Source organism: Pelecanus crispus, chromosome 4, assembly GCF_030463565.1.
Source record: "Pelecanus crispus isolate bPelCri1 chromosome 4, bPelCri1.pri, whole genome shotgun sequence".
Classification (NCBI taxonomy): Eukaryota; Metazoa; Chordata; class Aves; order Pelecaniformes; family Pelecanidae; genus Pelecanus; species Pelecanus crispus.
In genome coordinates, this window is record NC_134646.1 from 28163470 (window position 1) to 28179399 (window position 15930).

The window sequence follows — 15930 nt, forward strand, 5'->3', positions numbered from 1 at the left end:
GCATACTTCCAAAGAATATAAACCTACCAAAATTATGCAGTGTTAAAGTATGTCAATCCATTTTATGTAAAAACAAAAAGCCAAAATACTTCCTTTAGAATAGAGGGTGGTCTGCAGTTTATGAAGAAGAAATGATGGCTGTTTTCTGTTTATTATGTATCTCCTGCTTCACAACTCAGTCTTCTGATGAGTATTCCTTAAAAGAAAAGGATCACTGAAGGATAAGTGGAGAAGTTAAGAGTAAGAAGATAATCCATATCTTCCTCTTTTCCATCCCTTAGAAGATTCTTTTATCACATGATAGTAATACCTTTTCTTACCTTCACTTAGATTTTTTTTTTTTTAAATGAATATTGCAGTAAAGCTGCCTAAAGTAATATTACTGGCTATCTTTTTAATAAGAACACTAGAAGTTTCTGATGCATTTGCTTACATATTAAATTTCTAACAATAACCCCTAAAATCCTTAAAATATTTACCTCCAGAGTAACCCATATGTAAAAAGGTACTGCTTAAACAGGAAACAACTGATTTTGGGAGCATTCAAAATCTGACTAAAAATATCTTTCTTTGAGAAACATTTTATTTACAGTATTCTTGAGGATTGGAAGCTACTTTTCACAAAACCAGACCTAAATGGCACTCATATCCCCCTTCCTCCCATGTGTTATCTCTGTCTATATTAGGGTTATTAGATAGGTAGTGCTAAGTAAATAGTTGGGTATTATTTGGAAAAAAAATCTACTGTACAAATATCTTTGCTTTTGAGGATCTCGAAAAAAAGTCTGTGTAATACCGTAACTAAATATCCAGTAATAGCATACATTTAAAAATGGTAGTGGAAAACTAGAAAGGAAATACATAGTCCAGAAGAAACATTTTCAACACCATCTGTGGTACCTACAATAAGCGAACAAATAGTTAGTGTACCTGTCTGTTGTATAAACCTACTCATCCCCTTCTCTTTCATGATGCATTTTCTTTAGTTTTCTAAAATGTTTTGTGGGCATTGTGTTATAGAAGACCACGTATTTGTACTTGTTGTCAAAAAATTACATGCTAATCTGTAGTAGCAGTTATTTAGAGAACAAAGCAGAAAGTAGTTTGAATGCTATATTGCACAGCTCTGGAGACAAAAGAGGGACTATAGTTTGAAGTCTTTCTTTCAAAACAAATGAAAATGTCTTTGAGTATTCCATGAGACTTCCAGTGCAATCATGTAATGAATTTCAATAAATACTGTCATATATAGGATTTTTCTCAGTGCATCCTGAAGTAGCCTTATATACTATTTCAGCTCATGTTTCTTGCTCAGCCTGTATCAGTTGTGGAAGTTCTGATTGTTTCCATTTTTTAAAAGTTTTTTCTCTCTCTTTCCAACACTAGAAAGAAGGAAATCACCATGTTTTGCTGTTAAAGATTTAGTATTTTTATAATGAAAGAATATTATTAATGACATCTTCAGAGATTTTTTTTTTCCCCCTGTAGGGCAGTATGTCTCAAGCAAATTTCTCTTTCTTGTCCTATTCTATAAAGCAAATCCCAGAAGACTTTCCCAGACTTCAGACCAAATAGTCCTGATACAAAGGGATTCATGGGGGAAATTCCTATTATTTTTGGTTGTGAGCAGGTGCCTTTCTTCAGCCTACTGGGAATTTCTGATTCTTCTTTACTGACACTCTTCAAGAATGCTACACATAGTCCTTTAATTCAAGTGCAGGAGCTGTGTAGCATGGATAAAGAGCAGGCAAAAATTTAACGGTATTTAAAATGCCTATCATTGGAAAGGAACACAAATAGTATTTTTTTTTCTATGATAAAGAAACATTCCCTGAAAACAGTGCTTATATGCAAAATACAAGCACTGCTACAGCTGCAAGAGCTGTTGGCAGGTCCTTCTAAGCCAACAGTTTGACCTTGTAATGAATTTTCCTTCTACAAATACTTGTATAATTCTTTTCTGTATTCATTCATCATAAGAATAATTAAATCTTTTGGGCTAAGCTTGCAGCAGACCAAACAGTTAAATTTAGCTGTTGGCCCACACAGCCCTCTGGGGATCTTTATATACTTACCATGACCTTACTGTTGAGTGTTTTAACTGGTAATATCTGTAGTTGGTTTCTAGAAGTTAATGTATTCATAGCCAGGGTTCAGCTCAGCCTTCGTTTTTGCACCTGCAACAGACTGTATGTGTAAATATTACTACATAAATATTCTTTAGTGCAGTGCTAGAAAAATCTGGGAAAGCTACTAATTTGTAGACTTGACTTGTTTTTTGGGGTGTACAGTACCATATTTAGAAACTTGCTAAATAACTAAAGAAATTTAGTAAGTGTTCTATGTGTGGGATCAAGAGGAACTGAGGAAGCATAATAATAAAAGCTGTCCTTTTAATGCACTGGAAAGTGTTGCTTGCTTTATTGGATACCAGGGAAGAACTGTTCAGAGATAACATTTGAAAGATATTGTAGATCATCCCAACAGTCACAAACTTTGCCAGGACATCAGCACATAAAAAAGGTAGTGGTCATGCAGATAATGAAGATGCTGGTGACCTGCTTTACACTCTCAGCATGTCATCTACTCATGATGTGACAGAAAACCACAGTAAGAGCTGGAGGGAAGGAGAGGTAAGGCGTTTTATTCCTATAGGGCTGCCGAGACACAGTAACTTGTTATTGGATCTGACAAGTAGGTTATTGCACAGGCTTCTTAGAAAGCCAATAATGTACCAAAAATCATGAGTTTCACAATATGTACATCCAGCTGATGTCCTCTTTCATACTAAATATGCCTGGAGTTTTTGGCAGAGTCCATGATCTAGGCTGGGAGAGGACAGATAGCTAGAGAACTCTCTAGACTGTTATGGCATCGCTTTTTCGTGGTGTTTATTACTTTCTTGATAGCTGGTTTAATGGGCACGTTCATATGACTATAGTACCTATTACTAATAGTGCAGAAGGTAGGAATATGCACTCCCAGGTGAAGCGGTCAGCAGAACCCCTGCAGACCTGATTTAGACTGAACTATTACACTTTGAGTTTTGCTTGCGAGCTGAAGTAGTGCTCAGAAAGGGGGCAAAAAGCAGCAAAGATATAAAATGGATCAATGTAAAACCAGCAAATATGTGCTCTCTTCTCAGCAACAGTGATTGAAATCAAGCAGTATGAGCAATCGGTCCTACGGGGCCGTATGCCTAGCAAAGACGCTCTTGAGAGAGTGCCTGTGAAGCTCCAGGGAGAAAGTCTGGCTGCAGTGTCAGCATTTAAGAGAAAATTTCTCTCCAGCAGACCTAAATTAGTGTCCTTTTTGTATGGGGCAAAGACCTGAGAGCTCACAGTTTCAGCCTAAAAGAGGAATTTAATGGCAGAAACAACTTCTCTGCCTGCTCTTATTGCATTGTCAGTGAAAGGTAACTTGACTGTTCATTTGTCAGAAGACACAGCAATTAAACATTAAAATTTAAAATGAATCCAACTTTCTCTAGCCCTCTTCTCTCTGCTGTGATCACCTAAACATGCAGTTGATACAGAACCAGTTACTGAGTTACAACAGTGTACATCCACATTAAATGCTTTCTAGAATTTGCATGCATGTAAAGGGAATCAACCTCTGGACTCTGAAGGAAATAACTTGTAAAGCATCAGCAAGGAAAATTCCATGTTTCCTAAGGGGAAAAAAAAGAAAGCAGGAAAAGGCACAGGACTTCTTGGCCTAAGTATAGGCAGAAATCTTTAGTACCTCAAGGAACTGCGTGAGCTGAAGTTTCTTATTATTATTGTTATTATAATGTTGATTTAAATACAGATTAGTTATGAGATTTTAAGTGTTTGCTCTTTTCATCTTGCAACCATGTGATAAGAGCATTCAGTAAATAGGCTACTTATTCTCTGTTTTCTCGGTTGTTTAAAGAAAAATACACAAGCCAGATGCATTATTTCATATGTTTGGTTATGTTGTGCCACTGTGAGTTACCAGACTAACAATTCCTTCATTGTGTGTCGAACCTGTCTTTTGTTAAATACCAGCTATTGCCTGGCTACTTCCCACCATGCTGTTTTTATTAATTCTGTCTTAGGTCTGCTGCTTTTGTTGTTTCTTTTCTGTGCTTTCATTCTCAAAATATCTTTAAGGTATCATTTAAATATCATTTAACTGCTGGCATAGAGTTATTCATCTTCTAAAGCCCTCAGTATTCCCCAAGTCTGTATATTTTTCCTCATCTTCAGTGTTCCTCTGATTTAACTGTTCCATTTTGTTTTGAATTTTGATTGTCCTAGGGTCCGATTGGTATGGATGGAAAGCTGGTAGGTGATTTGTTCAAAAACAGTGTAATTTAGGTCTTGCACATATTCCCTCTTTGCTTTTTTAATTGCTGATGCTTAAATGTATATTAATCACATACTGGCTTCCTTTGGCATAACTTATTTCAACCTCATTTAAGAGTGCCAAAAAGCCACTTCAGTCTTTTGTGTCTGTCCAAGGAAATGGAGGTCAGACATGTTACTCCTGTTTCCTTATAATTTTCTATCTGGATTAGACTGGAAGAGAGATGTTCCTACTTGGGTGCTCTGTTCAGAGAAAGCTCCACAAGGGTAGTTTGGTGGTGCCTTTCAAACAGCAGGATATTATTTCTGACCACATATCTGTGGCTCTTGCCAGTTTCCTTTTTCCACAGGTCCTTCGTTTTTGTGTTTTAATTTCTCTGCCTGGATTTTGTTGGCTGATTAGATCTGAACAGCCCCATGTCTCATTTTAAATGCGTTTGTATGCTACCCAGATATTCCTTAGGGAGATGCTACTTGAATTAATTTTAAAATAATCTTTAATTTTATACAATGCCTTTGTAAATATATCTGTATTTGTGTATGTGTTTGTATATCCATATATTTGGATGTATGAGCTTGGAAGTTTAAAGATTAAAATCATGCAAAAGCTGTGAAAATCCAGTTTCTGCACTTCCTCATGCTATTGTTTTTGCTCCCTCTCTCTTTCTTCTTTTCCAGGACAGCCTTTTTCTTTGACACCCTGAATACATCTTTTCTTTTCTGTCCTTTCATTTGCTACAAGCCCCATTCCCTCTGCAAGCTCAACTTGCTAACTTGCAGTGTCAGCTTCCATTTTCTTCTCTTACGACTTTTTCCTGCGCTCCTTGATGTCTCTTTCTACTGTTAAGTAACTTTTCTGCAATGTTTGCAGCCTCCAGTCAATAGGCTTTTTCTTTAATCTCCTCGTTTAGCAGATTGATAACTTGCCTATTGACTTCAGCTAGATGTGGCTACACCATATATCTCTTCTTTTTCTTTTAGTATCATTTATGTATCAGCAGCTAATATTAGGTTAAATTGCTAGGAAGGGATTAACTATTGACCATAGAAGACCTTCCATCATGGTAATTAGAATAGGCTGCCAAACTTAACCCCTTTCTTCCCTGAAAAATAATGTATTAAGTCAGTAAATAGGAATGTAGAAGGGAAAATTGTTGTGAAGATTTTGCTGAAACCATGATATATTATGCACCTATACCTGCTGTAGTCATGCAGGTTTAAAAAAAAATAAATAAGAAGCAGCAATCAGGAGTGGATAGTCAAGTACATGAGCAATGATCCAGAGGTTCAAAGCAGCAGCCCCTAAAATACACCTGATCAGTTATTGGTGTTGGGACTGATCTGTAAATGTGTGCAAAGAACAGCAGTCAGTTGGTAGCTACAATCAATGAATCAATTTTAGAGTACGTAACACATTTGTATAAAAAGATGTTCATTAGAAAACAATCAGAGTAATGCTGACTTTCCAGTCTTGAAGAGTATTTTCACCCTGTTTTTTATCTAAAATTTACAGAAATACTTGCAGCTAAAACACTTCAATCCACAAGTAACATGCATTGGCAACAATTTATGCAGCAGTGAGCCAGCGTGATTTCAGCAAACCTGGAGCCCTTTTGGGAACACAAGCATATTAACTGAAATTGAGCTCGCTCAAATGAGTTATAATATCAGATTGTATTCGTGTTAGAGGGGTTTTTAATGAACATAAAAGTAACTCACAGAGCTTTATTCCTGACCCTTTCACAACATACAAAAATGAGGGAAGGCAAAATAAACAGCCCCTTTTTTGTCTCCCACACTTTGAATTGTTATTGTGTGACGATGACCCTTTACAATCAAAAAGGGCAGTATTGTGCTGCCTCTTTCTATCTGTACCTTTGTAAGCAGAGCTGATGAGTTCCATAACATAGTGCTTGCTGCATCCTCTGGTTAGTGACACTTACTGAATCATTAGTGAGAAGGGAAAATTGTACTCTAACTGCAGTAGCTAGTATCTAAGAGTATACAAAAATACTGAAGAATTGGGAACGACTGAAAAAAACAGAAAATAATTACCTTTACTAATGCAAAGTTCCTAACATGTTTGAGGAGCTCATAGCCAACAGGATAAAAAAATCATGCTACGAGTACTTTTGTATTCAGCCTCTGCATTTGCAGATGACACCAAGTTGGATGGGAGTGTCAATCCGCTGGAGGGTAGGATGGCCCTGCAGAGGGACCTGGACAGGCTGGACCGATGGGCCGAGGCCAACTGTATGAGGTTTAACAAGGCCAAGTGCCGGGTCCTGCACTTCGGTCACAACAACCCCGTGCAACGCTACAGGCTTGGGGAAGAGTGGCTGGAAAGCTGCCTGGCCAAAAAGGACCTGGGGGTGTTGGTAGACAGCCGGCTGAACATGAGCCAGCAGTGTGCCCAGGTGGCCAAGAAGGCCAACAGCATCCTGGCTTGTATCAGGAATGCTGTGGCCAGCAGGAGCAGGGAAGTGATTGTCCCCCTGTACTCGGTGGTGGTGAGGCCGCACCTGGAATACTGTGTCCAGTTTTGGGCCCCTCACTACAAGAAGGACATTGAGGTGCTGGAGCGTGTTCAGAGAAGGGCAACAAGGCTGGTGAAGGGTCTGGAGAACAAGTCTTATGAGGAGCAGCTGAGGAAACTGGGGTTGTTTAGTCTGGAGAAGAGGAGGCTGAGGGGAGCCCTTATTGTTCTCTACAACTACCTGAAGGGAGGTTGTAGTGAGGTGGGTGTTGGTCTCTTCTCCCATGTAGTTAGCGATAGGATGAGAGGAAATGGGCTCAAGCTGTGCCAGGGGAGGTTTAGGTTGGAAATTAGGAGAAATTTCTTCACAGAAAGGGTAGTCAAGCATTGGAACAGGCTGCCCAGAGAGGTGGTGGAGTCACCATCCCTGGAAATGTTCAAAAAATGGGTAATGTGGCACTTTGGGACATGGTTTAGTCTAGTCTACCCTTGATTGGTTTAGTGTGGATTTGGTAGTGTAGGTTAATGGTTGGACTGGATGATCTTAAAGGTCTTTTCCAACCTAAACAATTCTATGATTCTATTTACAGTTAAATGCAGGATAATTGCAATTTTGACAGCGTATATAAACTAAGAGCAATGCAACTATTACACTCCCCATTATCTCACAGAGTTCTGTGTCACCATGAAAAAACTATTGTCCTATAAAAATTCAGTTTCCAACTTTTCTCTGTCCATATTGCAGACATGATAAAGAGTAATTATAAATGCACAATAACAAAAAGACAAACTGGTAACACTGTTGAGATTCAGAGTAGAAAACACTTCATGGGAGCATGATTCTATCCCTGACATTCAATTCGGGGTATGTTTGTGTTATGTGTGTATGTCCCTTACACATATAGCATGTACCATGTGGGTATTAGTAGCCTATATGTCTAAATTAGATTGAAGAAAAAAGTGTCAGTTTTCAATTTTTTTTGTACATATATATATATTCTGTTTATTTGCTTTCTACTGCTTTAAATCAACATTTTGTTGAAACATTTTGGTAATTTCAGACTTCCATTTAAGTTTTTTTTTTTAACATATATATCTTGGAGACAGTCTTTAATGATTTGGTCAAAATGTATTGCAACTTCAGATATACTTGTGAGACAAATATACTGTGAGTCTGTATATAATAGTTTGCATGCATAGGTCTCAGTTTAGTTAATTTATACAAATTTATTGCACAGGCTGCCCAGTACTCATCAGTAAGTAATTCCTGATGATTTTAGGATCAGATATAGCATATAATATCTTAAAACCTGCTGTGATGGGAAGATTGAGGTAAAGGCTGAGTGCTGAGGAGTCCCAATTGTATTTACTAACCCAGTGTGATGTGTAAGTTCATAGAACTGACCAATTCAGAAAATTTTACTTCATATTAAAACTGACAAACCTCAGCTGGTATTTTTTTGTTTGAAAACCTCTATAGTGCAGTGTTGTTGTAAGGAACTAATACAAAACTGCAGCATCTACAACAAGGAATGCTTTAGGCTGCCTTCAATGTAAGGATTAGATAACCACAATAATTCTGTATTTTATCATGATTCCTCTGTAACGTTATTTCTAATATTTCTTTTTTTTTTTTTTTTTTAAATCTTATAAACTTGCATGTGAACTAAAATATGTTTTTCTGGTTTTTAATTTAGCACAAAAATCTTATTAGTTACTAAAAAAAGCACTTTTCTTCAGCTGCTTTTCTTGTAGATAATAGTTCCCAGTTTAAACGCTCTCCTCCCCTCTCCGTGCCCCCCTCCCTGAATCATACAGAATCACAGAATGGTTGAAGTTGGAAGGGACCTCTAGAGGTCATTTGGTCTAACCTCTCTACTCAAGCAGAGCCATCTAGAGCACGTTGCCCAGGATCATATCCAGACAGCTTCTGAATATCTCTTGAGGATGGAGACTCCACAGTCTCCCTGGGCCAATCTCCCTCTGCCAGTGCTTGATTACCCTCACAGTAAAAAAGTGTTTCCTCATGTTCAGATGGAAAAGCTCCAACTCTGTGTAGCAGTACCTTCCAGCTAAAGTGAAGAGGTCTTATAAGACTCATAAGAAATCTCCATACTCAGTTGCTTTCAACAAAAGGAAATGTAGTTTCTATTCAACTGAAATACTGTTGAAGTGTCACAAAACACTAGAAGCTGTTAGCCCTAGGAGTTTAAGAAATTCTCTCTTCATAGGGAGAAATATATAAATATTTGTCTGTCTTACAGTGTGAGCTGATTGTCTGGGTGGTTGTAGTTCACAGTCACAGCTACTATACTGTTTTGTAATACAATTCTGCTTCATGCAAATAATTTGTAATGAGTGGGCTAGAATAACTGATGACTTTCACTGGCGTTCCTAGGCTAGGGACCTTAGTGATAGGAGGTCTTCTCTGTAAGGGCTTGCAGCAACAAGAGATACATACACCTCCTCAGTGTGCAGAGGGTGCCTCTCCATTTGGCCAGGGGTGGTCCAAAGGTGGTGTTGATAAAAAAGGGAGAGGAAATGTATCAGCTACCTCTTGGGCTGACTGACAAGGGTTCATCTACTGCTGAATTGCTGGTTTAAATATTGGTTTATACTTGCTTAAAACTGTGGTGGTTGCAGCAATGGCAAAAAGACTGCTGTTTGCGCAGGTGTTTGTTCCTGCAGTTTTTAAACTTTGTTCATTCAATGGGCAGTAATTAGCACCTCCTTGAAACAAGGTAGTGAGCCATAATAGAGAAAAAGCACCTAATACTGGCTTCTAAATCAGCTCAGCACCTGTGGATTCTTTCTCACTTGAGAATGATTAAATTAGGTCTTTCTGTAATTTTTAAATTGTATTGTACTGACTGTCCAAAGTATGAAGTTTCTCAAATGCACGTACAATGATGTGTTGTTGTAATTTATTTCTGGAATTAGTTAACTGCAAGAAAGTTTATCAGTTTGAATTAAAACATTCAAATTCAATATAGACTTAAGAGTCCAGAATCTGACTTCAATGCAGTTACTGCATTGTTATCTCCTTTTTAGAGAGTACTACTTGCTACTATTTAAGGAGTTAATCCTTGTCATAACTTTCCATAACCTTACCTTTTTCTTGTTTTTCAGGGTCAGCCTGGTCCTCAAGTAAGTGCCATCTTATTTTCCTACATAAGTTAAGGCTAAATACAGGGCACACCAAACTCAGGCTATCTACAAAGTATTTTGATGTTTTTTTAATCCTACTGTAACAAGCTAGAAACTGGTAACCATTGCATAATTCAGTAAGGCAAATATTTCCCAAGAGAGAAACATAGGCCCCCCCATATGGTTGTTTGAATTCCCTTAGCTGTTTGACCAGATGGTGAGATTAACAACGTAATACTGAATAAAGCAAATCTCCTAACTGTGTCTTGAAACTTTGCCACCTAACTTTAAAGCAAGATAAAATAACTTAGCAAATGTGTAGCAAATGTAATACTTCAACTGCTTATTAATTACATGTTAATAATGTTGTTATAATCCAGGCAACCCTCAGTTATTTTAAATATTGCACTGCTAGCTATTTTGATTAATTATATATACTGCTTTGAATTAGTTCTGCTTTATTTAAGAGTAGTAGAACTTTGTCTTGTGAACTGTAATTGAAGATGTGGAAATCTAGGGATCTAACTTCAGTTCTAAGATAGAAATTGACCACCAGAAAGGAAACCTTAGATATAGCAAAAATTAAATGTAAATTGTTTGAGTTCAAGAGCTGTATAGAAATGTGGAAGAGCAAGGAAATTGGTGGGGGGAGGGGGCGGGGAAGGGGGAGGCAATACCAAAGCCAAACTTAGTGAAATTGGTTGAAAAACTCTACCTTTTTGCATACTCAAGATGTATTGTAGGAAGTAAACTCTGGTCTGTGGGACCATCTTAGCACAAGTGACTTGCCTGAACCAGCATTTCTGTGAGGGCCTTTTATATTTCAGAATCATAATTGAAAGTCAAAGGCTTTACAGCCTTATTGGATGATAATTCTTTTAAGTTAAGATTTTCTTTACAGGAAGCAAGCATTTTCCTCAGATTTTTTTATTTCTAATCATCATTTTCTGTTGAAAGACAGTTTGTGTTACAAACCCTCATCCCACTCAGTTTGAATGCCTAGTGTCCTTGCAGTGCCAGGCTCCATTTAATAGTATTATTTAAGTAGTCCATATGATATTGGAAATGACCAGCCCCCCATAGCACTTGTGTTTCACAGTAAGCTCTTGATGTGTGGCCCCCACAGAGAGGTATCTTCCGCCTCTCTGCTGCTAGGCATCAATGAAGAGAGAGATTGTAATTCTGTGTGGCGCTCTTGCTCTGAACAAGCTCTGTTGAGGACCTGAGGCTGTTACTTGAGCCTGTGGGCTGCCCTCTAGTTGATGTTGACTTCTGCCGCCACCCATGTCTTTCCCCTCTGGGTTTGGACCCCCACGTCCCGCATTTCAGTCACTTGGAGAGCGTCTCTTGCTTAATGCTTGTAAACAGCTTCGCAGCCTTTGGAGCTCATATCTCTACATAAAATGCCCTGAGGTAGCTGTAGGCAAAGAACCACAATGGAAATGGCAGCATTCAGTGCTGTTTCAAAGGCAGAAAGGCAGAGAAACCTTGTCATAATTGTAAGAGGAGTGGGGTGCACACCATAGGAAAAAACACTCTGAAAAATCTCCCCCTAAATTGTATCAACTTCTCTGTGCCCTGAATGATTATACAGAAAACAGATACAAGGTATTAGGACCCACAAGACTTAGGATGAGAATTCTTACATCCTAACTTCAGTAGTTCCTCCCAGTGGAAATGCTCACCTCTGTGCCATTGCCATTGTTCTGAGCAACACTTACCTTTATTCTTAATACTGCCTTTTCCTCCTTTTCAGCTCAAGATGCTCATATTGTGGCAGGAGGATATGTATGCACTCAGTCATTTTGACTGGCTGATTGAGTCCAGGGATAATTCTTGTAAGAGCACTGGTGAGGAAGTCATAATGACATGAGACAGTCACAGCAGGATTCAGATCTAGATCAAGATGCCTGAACCTAGAAGCTTGTGTGTAGGTGTTGAAATGTGAAGTGTGTGGATACTCATTGTAGTCGGTGAAGGTTGAGTCAATGCTTAGTGCACCTAGAGACCTCTTCAGTTCATTGTAAACTCCTAGGGCTCAATTACATTCCCTGCATACAGGCGTTTGTTGGTGCATGAGATGATCCAGGGTCTCCAGCCTAGCCTCTGGCTGTTGTATGTACAAGGGCTGGAGTTTGTGTTGAACCATTGTTGTATCTGTCAGTCATGGGCGTCTGTCTTGGATACCTAGGGCACCTCTCACATGACACTAGTTGCACACATTTGTGCCTCTTAATAATAGATTCTGATTATAGGCAGCTACTGAATCTAATAACCATTCTGCTGAATTGCTGTCTAGCCTACGTTGACATCTACGTGTCTTAGGCAACTACATGTAGGCTGTGCAGTAGATGTCTTTCCTCTTAAACTGAAACCCAGAGCCAAATAACTTAATGAGACAGCCCTTTAAAGATGTTGAAAGCTATGGTTGAAAATCTCAAGACTTTTTAAAACTCTTTTTGAAGAATCAGTAGAAAGCAGAACCTGTTCACATAGAGACAAAATGAGTCAAACCCCCTCAGTTTCTCATGAAAAAACTGTTTGCAGAATTTTCAGCCACCCATGACTTTCAGTAATTTCCCCGGTCTTAACTGTGTCCATGAAAAATCCAAAATGAAAAGTATTGGTCTGTTTGGTTAGTAAGTAAAGGCTTCCTGGCTTCAAAGATGAGAATTGCTACGCTGACAAAAGAAGCACTTAGAAAGTTTTTGATGTCATAGCCATGTAGGTCTACACTAAGATCAAAGATAAATCCTAATCCTTTTTACACTCAGTGTTTTATTAACACCTATTATTTTTTGCTAAGATTTTCATAATGTACAAACTAAATTCACCCAAAACATACAAAATTACTGGGTACAAATATAAATTTATAACAGATCAGTAACACCTCCTACCTTTTTATCTTTGAATTTTTACTGCTTCTTTTCTTCAGAAATACACCACAAAAGATAATTTTGTTTCATGTTTTCCTGTTTTAAGTAAAAGAAGCTTTATTACATCCCACAAGCATCTTTTCAGAAAAAGCTCGTAGTTCTATTGTATCTCTGAAAGGTAGAGAACATGATCAATAACTAAACAATTTCTAGCACAATCTTTAAAAAAATTATTTCTTATGATTTTTGTAAACTGAGTTGCTTTGTAGAAGAGCAAATAACAAAATTTTTACTATTTTTACTGAAATTTAAATTCTGGGGTTTGAGTGACCCCAAAGAATACCTGCTTTTTTTTGTTTGTTTGTTTGTTCGTTTAGAATGTAAATATGTATTTAGATTAGCTTGTACCAGAAAGGTTTATTTTTTCAATAAATCTATACAGCCAAATTCTGCACATAAATCTCCTATTTAATATAATGGAAGTATTCATGTTTGTCAAAGAACAGAGTTTAGCTTCTAGTCTAAAGTTAATTCCATAAGGAATGTACTATCTGGGTAAAGAAAGAAGGCTAGTTATTGTTAACTTCTTTGTTGTTTAGAAGTAAAGTTCATATAAATATTAGAAAACAGTGCATTTAATATTATGGTGAAGGAAGACAAAATGATCCTTCACGAAATCCTGCTGAAGTAAAATTGTTAACAACTATAAGTGTGGGGCAAGGTGGTGTTTCGGTGTGACTTTTTCTGTCAACCAACTGTTTTCTTCCTTGTGGCAATATCCTCTCCCTGGCCTATGTCTAGTACAACATACTTTCTCTCTCATGTCAGCATACGTGATCACTCTCTGTGTGGGACTTCGAGATATAGCAGCCCCACAGATGCTTCTCCCTTCTCTTTGGCACCAATTCAAATCTGCATTAGAAATAGACAAAATACTAATGATTGATACTTGTTTTCGTGAGATTCTCATTTTCTTGTTGTCTATGGAAGTGATGTTATTTCAGTCTAAAATTTTCTAATGTTGTGTGCATGATAAAGGGTTACCATAGCAATTCTGGTGACAAATGTATGCGTGTGTCTTTTTCACTGTCAAGCTTCAGGGCATTTGACTGGAGTATTTTTAATTTCTGATGGCAGAGATTCTGATTCATGGTTAGACAGGCTATTACTGGCCTGTGCTGTCAACAGAGCTGGTGGGAACCATTTTAACTTTTTGGTTTCTGGTTTTTGTCAAGGCCTGAGAAAAAAAGCCAGCAGGACGTAGGCCATAGTTCTGACCTGGTTTTGGATGGCAGCAGTGTATGCAAGAGATTTGTTTATCACTTCCTAGAGAACACTGTGGTGGTAGGGAGAATCCTAGACCTTAGGAAAGAGCTGAGTATCTGACAGCAGGAAGGATGGGAAGGGGGTTGTGTAAAGAAAATGTATTTTAAGTCTCGCTGAGTTTCCCTTTCACTTTTGGTAGTTTGGATAGCCATCTGCAATCCAAGATTTGTGAAATACTCCTCTTAGCACATGCCATTCAGTACTGGGGCAATTGATACGGTCAAATGATCATGCGTGTGTTTTGATGGCTTGTTAAGCTATGGGCAAGGTACATAATATGTTCTGTTGGCTGATGCTGCAGAGTGGTCCCTACCTGTCACCCTAAGAGTTGGACATGCTGCTTTTGTTCTGATCACCATAAATTGAGGTTTAAGCTCCATGTTCCTTGTTCCCAGAAGTTTGCCTTTAAGAATGCCTAGAACCTCGCTACTTGTGTGGAGAGTGGGGGAAGGAGGCAAGACGTACAGAATCAGTATAAGGCTGGAGAAATAGTTCATCACCTTGATACACAGTGCAGTAAAGTTCCTGCTCCTGAGAGAAGCCCGGTGGTTGTATCCAGGCCATCAGCTGTTCATGGTCTAGAGAATGATCTTGTGGGGTGTTTCTTCTTCTAGCAGCTGATACCCTAAGCTCCTTTGTAAACTTGTGATCCTGCCGAAGGATTGTATGACTCAGTTTGAATATGCAAATGCCAGTCTGCTTTTGAGTTATGAGTTGCAGGTCAGATTTTGCTATCAAACTTTAACAATTAGTTTGTTAACAAAGAACAGGTACAGTCACTCAAATTTTTGTTTCTAGGCATATATGGAGTGATGTTATCTTTGTTTTATATATTTATGTGTGTGTGTATGCACTTTGTCAGATGCCATCAGGCCATTATTTCAATGTAGGTTATGAAATCCCTTAAGTAAACTTTATCCGTCTTAGTTTCTTCTTAATTCCTTACATAAAACCATGATTACTTATATAGAAATCAGAATATGAGTTAGATGTTGGTGTAAATTCATGGGGGGATGCACCCTATTACTGTGATTTTTCATATAAAGGGAGTGAAATACCATTTTGCATCTAAAGATTTTGGTTCATTTTTTTGTTTCTTCTTAAGTGTCTTCACGAGCATGTAAACAGTGCAAAGAGCTACTGTGTCTCCCATGTCCTGCCCTAGGTATTACTGATGTCACTGGGTGTCGAATACAGCAAAATAGAGCCTTGACATCATGTTGAGGCAGGTACTGTAAGTTAAGGAGGAAATGTATTTTCAAAGGAGAGTGAATAGGTTTTTAGGCTTTGGTAAAGAAGGACAAGTACTGAAAGAGAATAAATAACAGGTATATTTGTCTTTTGAAGAAATTCTTCCGAACTGAGTTTAAAATATTTGTACTTTTTAAGTTTTCATATGCATACTACACATTTCCTCCTAACTACTATCATCAAGTCCAAACTAATTAGTTATACCTGTGTAAATGAAAATAAGCTTAGGCTTAGCCTGAGAGCTTGGGCTTATATACAGCAGTAGAAATAGATTATTGTAATGTCTTCTAAAAAATAATTAGTCTCATCTAACGGTCAGGTAGACATAGGAAGACAGCCAAACACAGTATGCAAAAGTCTGTTTCTTACTTGCATCTGTACCAATAACAAAGCCAAATACTTGGTCCCATTGCTGCTAATAACATTTTGCTATCAATTTTCAGATCAGAAATTAATCTTAACTGGGGGCATCACGTAAATAAATAAGCTTCTACTAAGTCTCATGTATTTAGTGGGCAGACCT

At 37.9% G+C, this 15930-nt stretch overlaps 1 protein-coding gene across 1 annotated transcript in view; it reads left to right on the plus strand.

The window, feature by feature from the left end:
• Nucleotides 1-15930, plus strand: part of COL25A1 (collagen type XXV alpha 1 chain) — a 329834-nt gene that overhangs the window by 191413 nt on the left and 122491 nt on the right. The window contains exon 5 of the mRNA XM_075708727.1: nucleotides 9937-9954. Coding sequence (XP_075564842.1) covers nucleotides 9937-9954 — 18 coding nt within the window. The remainder of the gene's footprint in view (nucleotides 1-9936; nucleotides 9955-15930) is intronic.